General features: G+C 43.6%; 1 protein-coding gene across 1 annotated transcript; it reads left to right on the forward strand.

The window, feature by feature from the left end:
- The first annotated feature begins 443 nt into the window (after positions 1–443).
- Positions 444–6,662, forward strand: LOC127579327 (dynein light chain LC6, flagellar outer arm). The gene is made up of 3 exons (XM_052032045.1): positions 444–582; positions 3,503–3,642; positions 6,250–6,662. Exons 2-3 carry the CDS (start codon positions 3,511–3,513, stop codon positions 6,385–6,387), a joined length of 270 nt encoding a protein of 89 aa, XP_051888005.1. The 5' UTR covers positions 444–582; positions 3,503–3,510; the 3' UTR covers positions 6,388–6,662.

Genomic DNA, 6,662 nt, shown 5'->3' on the forward strand with positions numbered 1-6,662 from the left:
TGAACCCGACTGTGCCGGGAGGGCTCGGCTCCTGCACAATGTGGAAAGTGAAGGAAGTTCTATCTAGTGGCGGCCCAACGTAATAAGTTTTTAAACTTCATACAGATTTTTTTACGCATCGGATCAGCTCTGCGCCGCACTCAGACGTAGCACAATTAGAAGTCCATTGTCACCTTACATCATCTGGAACAGGAAGTACTGGAAAGCTGTACGCCCGTCTACAGCCGAGGCCACCGACCCACTCGCTCCCGGCTTGTCCCTCCATGACTGAAACCCCCACCACCGCCGGTTGCTAAGACGCGTCCCCCCTTAACGACGCCTCGCCCCGCTGCATGCCGGTCCGGAATAAAATGCTGCGGTAAACAGCAGCAGGCTTATTGATCGAACAGACCAATGAGTGCACCGCGCGGGCTGCAGCTAGCCAATGGCGAGGAGGCAGGGGGCGCGGCCGCCCGGGGGTTGGTGCTGCTCTGTGACGGCGCGGGGGGCAGCCTGCGGGACTGTGCGGGAGGAGTTGGGTGGTCCGGTGTCGGTGCTCATTTATCTCGCACTAGTTTGGTTCAACCGCGGAGATATAACCCAGTGAGTACAGAATCATCGTCCTGTTTAATATTAATAACGATTCAATAACTTAGAACCGCATGCAAAGGAGATATAACGGTTGTAAGATGTGGGCTGGGAGGGAGGGAGGCGGTTGCAGCGTTTATTGTTTGATGGAGGCTGAGGGATGGGGGGACGGTGCTGTTACTCTGCTCCGAATGGACACGTCCCTTTGTCCTTCCTCTCCTGCGATCACTGACCTAGTTTGGTTCAGGAGGCAGAAGGCGCTGGAAGCGCTCGGCAGGTCAGGCGGTGCCCGCGGACACCGACCTTCCTCCGGCCGAGGGTCTTCGCTCTGCTGCCTTAACTCCAGCATAGTCCTTGCTGCAGATCTACAGCATCAGCAATCTTTTAAATTTGTTTTTGAAGGTTTTGGGCGGGAGGTGTCTGATTCTTCCCTGATCAGTTCCAACGATGGATTGATGTCACGTCTGGAATGGCAGATGCTGGCATGCCCGTGTCTCAGCCGAAACAAGGGCAGAGCAACAAAACGACCTCGATCCAAATCCCACCCCCCACCAACCCCCCCGATCCAAATCCCACCCCCCACCAACCCCCCCGATCCAAATCCCACCCCCCACCAACCCCCCCGATCCAAATCCCACCCCCCACCAACCCCCCCGATCCAAATCCCACCCCCCACCAACCCCCCCGATCCAAATCCCACCCCCCACCAACCCCCCCGATCCAAATCCCACCCCCACCACCCCCCCGATCCAAATCCCACCCCCACCACCCCCCCGATCCAAATCCCACCCCCACCACCCCCCCGATCCAAATCCCACCCCCACCACCCCCCCGATCCAAATCCCACCCCCACCACCCCCCCGATCCAAATCCCACCCCCACCACCCCCCCGATCCAGATCCAAATCCAAATCCCATCCCCCACCACCCCCGATCCAAATCCCACCCCCCACCACCCCCCGATCCAAATCCCACCCCCCACCATCCCCGACCCAAATCCCACCCCCCACCACTCCCCCCGACCCAAATCCCACCCCCCACCACTCCCCCCGACCCAAATCCCACCCCCCACCACTCCCCCCGACCCAAATCCCACCCCCCACCACTCCCCCCGACCCAAATCCCACCCCCCACCACTCCCCCCGACCCAAATCCCACCCCCCACCACTCCCCCCGACCCAAATCCCACCCCCCACCACTCCCCCCGATCCAAATCCCACCCCCCACCACTCCCCCCGATCCAAATCCCACCCCCCACCACTCCCCCCGATCCAAATCCCACCCCCCACCACTCCCCCCGAACCAAATCCCACCCCCCACCACTCCCCCCGATCCAAATCCCACCCCCCACCACTCCCCCCCGATCCAAATCCCACCCCCCACCACTCCCCCCGATCCAAATCCCACCCCCCACCACTCCCCCCGATCCAAATCCCACCCACCCCTCCCCTCCCCTGCCCCCCGGATCCTACCTCTTCCCTGACCATCCCTCACTTCGCTCGTCCCTGCTTTCCTCCATGGCTCGCCTTCCTTCTCCCTCCCCACCCCTCTTCCATCCTCTTATTTCATTTCCCCAACCTTGCATAAAATGCATTTTGAATTCTTGCACCAGAGTTGCAATAGAAATTGTGAGCAGGTATTTAACAAAAAAATAAAATCACGATAAACAAAATTCTAAACTAAAATGAATACACTTAACAGTCAACTATCTGGGGGAAGGGACAGATACTTATTAAGTATCTTATTAATATTAAGTATCAGCTGGGAAATTCTTAATAGAAGGCAAAAAAGATTTCCTAAATTCGAAGCTAGAACATGTGAATTGTGCAAATGAGTAAACGATAACTTCTAGAGACATAAGCGACTGTAAATTGTGGAATCTGGAGCAACAAACAGTTTGCTGGAGGAACTCGGGGTCGAGCAGCATCTGTAGGGAGATTAGATTGATCATTGTCACGTGTACTAAGATGCATTGAAAAGCTTTGTTTGCATGCCATACAGACAGATCATTTCCAAACTTAAGTACATTGAGGTATTAAAAAAGGAAAAGCAATAACAGAATGCAGAATATAGTGTTACAGTTATAGAGAAAGTGCAGTGCAAGTAGACAAAGTGCACGGGCCATGACGAGGTAGACTGAGAGATCAAGAGTTCATCTGTAATGTACAAGAGGTCCATTCTAGAGACTTTAAACAGTGGGATAGAATCTCTCCTTGAGCCTAGTATTACACATTTTCAAGCTTTCTTTATCTTCTGCTTGATGGGAGGTGGGAAAAGAGAGAATAACTGGGGTGGGAGGGGTCTTTGATTATGTTGACTGCTTTCTTGAGGCAGTGGGATGTGTAGATGGTCAGTGGAAGGGAGGCTGGTTTTTGTGCTAGACTGGGCTGTGTTCACAACTCTGCAATTTCTGGTGGTCTAGGACAGAGCAGTTGCCATACCAAGCTGTGATGCATCCAGATAGGATGCTCTCTGTGGTGCATCTATAAAAATTGGTGAGGGTCATTGCAGACATGCTGAATTTCCTTGGTCTCCTGAGGAAGGAGAGGTACTGGTGTGCTTCCCCTGCTATAGCGTCTGCATGGTTGAACCAGGACAAACTATTGGTGATAATTACACCTAGGAACTTGAAGCTCTCAACCATCTCCACCTCAGCACTATTGATAGGAAAGGAATTGTTAATGTTTCGAGTTGAAATCTTGCATCTGTTTAGTAGAAAAGTGGAAATGCATTCACGTGGCTTGGTACAGTGAAGTTTTGGGCGAAAGCATATTGTGGACAAGTGTGATTGGTCTGAATAATTTCTAATTTCTGGCAAGTGTTGACTCCTTGCAGTATGAAATATTTGCAATGTACTGCTTTGAATATTTTCTATTATTGAACATTTCAATTCTAGATAACTTTATTTCTTTGCTACTTTGATATTTCTTTGCCAGATCAAAAAATGTCTGAAAGAAAAGCTGTCATTAAGAACGCTGACATGCCTGAAGACATGCAGCAGGAAGCTGTGGAGTGTGCTACTCAGGCACTAGAGAAGTACAACATTGAGAAAGACATAGCAGCTTACATCAAGAAGGTGAGATCATTGCAACAAAGAAGTTGGATTACACTTGCAACTATGTTGACTAGTTTGGATATAACATTACTGACAGCGGTGTCTGGTTTGTCCTGAAAAAATGTCATTTATGCTACTAGACAAAATCAAGTCACAACCCTTTGCATACCATTTGACAAAGAAGCTCGGGAGGTTACACTGGGGAATATCAGACTGCTGACTCAGTTGGCATAGGCTGCTGTTTGATGCGCTTCAACTAGTTTAGAATAGTACAAAGCCTAAACCAAGAACTACTTGAGATTAGAAAAATTATCCTGGATTCTAACCTTCAACAGTTACATTTTAAATGCCTGTGAATTTTAAAAGGTTATTTAATTGCTTTCTTCATTTGATTTAATTTTTATTTTTCTGCCCTCCCCCCACCTCCCTTTTGGTTGCATAAGAACATTGTAAACAAAACTTAAACATTGGACTTGTAACCAGGTAGGGTAGTAATAACGATGTTAAAACAATGCAAACAATAACTTTGCTGAATTAAGTAATCCTTTACAGTAGAATTTAATTAAGAATATGTAAAAAGTGTAAATTCTGATTTGCAGTGCATTTGAGTGCGACTAGTTTTTTTTAAACCCATTGTTTATTTAGTAGAGTGAATCATGACAATCCCACTGTTTATTAGAACTTAATTACTTCGAAAATTTTGCCTTGTCAATACACCTTTTATTGTATTTGATTTTTTTGGGGGGGAAGAGTAGTTTGCATTTTGATTCCATTATAGCCAAATATCTATTAAGTTTTGCAGCGTTTGTACAATATTTTTGAAAAAACTTTAAAAGTCATTCTATTTATAGGAATTGAAATAGCCAATGATCAGATGAAACCGTTATGTGTTCTTTTTATTTCCAGAGATGTTGCAAGTAACATTCTGTTATTTATGAAGGGGATTTTAAAATTGCTAGCTAGTTTTTTTTCCACTAGAGGCCCATACTACTTTAATCCATGATGAGCATTATTTTGAGGAAAGGGGAGAATAGAGTACAACAGATTGTCCTAATTCTAAGTGTATTATTTCTTTTTAAAAGTATTTAGTATTAATGTGTGTTTCCAAATGCTAACATTTCAGGGTAAATTATAGTAGATTAACTGCCATTTTGTAAACCTCTTTGCTGTGTATTTTTCTAGTTGTCATTTGTAAGCTTTAGTAGTTCATCGAGGAGTTTATTTTAAAAATGAGTATTATTGGAATAGAATCTCACAGGATAGAAATAAGCCATTCAACCCATAAAATCTGTGCCAGTGCTCTTAATCATGATAAACCACTTATTATGCCCTCCTCCCATCTCCCAAATGCCCTCCAGCATTCCTCTTTTGCCATCCACTATTTGACTGCTGATTTTTTTGCTTCCAAGTATAATTCCAAGGGTATTATGGGGTTTAACTACATATTTCACATACTTTTCAATCCTTTTGTGATTTTTTTTCATCTTAAGTTTCTGATTTGTGTTATCTTGTCAATCAATAAAAACAATCTATTACTATTTACCTTGATTACAACCCTTAATAATTGACTTTTGAGGTCATACCATCATATCGTAATGAATTTTCCATTATTACTATGTTTTGCATTGCCCTCTTATTTCTGGCCTTTGTATCAAAATCCTTTGTTTCTTTATTCAATTTTGTTCCTTTTTCCCTCTATTGCTTTAAGATGCATTACTGCACATTGTTTTGAATGGAACTTCGGCTAGCAACTATATATCCTACCTGCTGAGTTATCTTGCAATGCCCTGGTTTGGTCTATCTCCTGTGTTAGTATAGTAGTAAATTTTGATGTTTTTTTCCTCTTCATACATCCAGATAATGATTAGTGTCTTCTGTAAGTAGTCTCCCATTTGTAGTTATTACAGTATTTATTTCTGTGAAATTTGGCTATATTTCAGTAGGTGTCAGTCCGTTTCTGTGCTCTTTTTGGACCATGATCTGAATTTCAAGGGTTAATTCCTCATCAATTAAAATACTTCATGTATGTCTCCTCCAACAAAAAAGTTTGTTCACTATGACGTGTATGCTTTTCTAATTATAACTTGACTAAGTAGATGTATTTAAGAAAACAAGACTCCCTTTCAGGAAAGAAACAGGAATACTTTCTACATTTTAACAGCTTTGGTAGATTCCCTTTTTTTTAAATTTAATTGGTTGAAGCTGGTTGGCTCATTATCGTCATAGAAGTGGTTCTTCAAGTTTTTAAAACAATTTTTTCATATTTCTGCATCAAGTCTAAAATCATTAAAGTTAGTGGACCGTGAAAAGGGAAATGTATGAATAATTGAGGACACCTGCATTATTTTTCATTCTGTTTTGGAAATTTGCATTCTTAGCAAGATTGTGTGAAGGCAATTTTTCCATATTTCCCAATTTGCTTGGTGTTTGCTATTTGATTATATGTTGGCAGGTGCTATTGCCTCATTTTTGGAAATAGGTTACTTGTGCAGGAGAAAACATCATATTCCTGTTCCTTGCGGTCCAACATACAATATTTAAACATTTGCTGTATATCAATATATTCTGGATAAAGTTAGAAATGTTTGCTCATAAGGATATTTCAACATGTTCTTTTTTTTCTTGCAGGAATTTGACAAAAAGTACAACCCCACATGGCATTGTATTGTGGGCAGAAACTTCGGCAGCTATGTGACTCATGAAACTAAACACTTCATCTATTTCTACCTGGGCCAGGTAGCCATCCTCCTTTTTAAGTCTGGTTGAAGATGCTGAACTAAGGGCTTCCAAATGAAGTTGATCCAAGTAAAAGACTACTTTAACTAAAGAAAACAGTACCTTCTGTATTGACTAATCTACAAAGGGAAACATAAGGAAGAATCTACCCTATCTAATTTCCAGCATGGTGGATCTAAATTTTCAAGCTGCCTTTTTTCCCCAAGTCCTCCTCCAACTAGACACTGATGTTTTCTGGTGACTTGTATTTATTTTCTTGTCTTTTTTTCCAACATTTCCAGTTCAATAAACAAATTTTGATATCA

This window comes from Pristis pectinata, chromosome 17 (assembly GCF_009764475.1).
Source record: "Pristis pectinata isolate sPriPec2 chromosome 17, sPriPec2.1.pri, whole genome shotgun sequence".
In the NCBI taxonomy this organism is placed as follows: Eukaryota; Metazoa; Chordata; class Chondrichthyes; order Rhinopristiformes; family Pristidae; genus Pristis; species Pristis pectinata.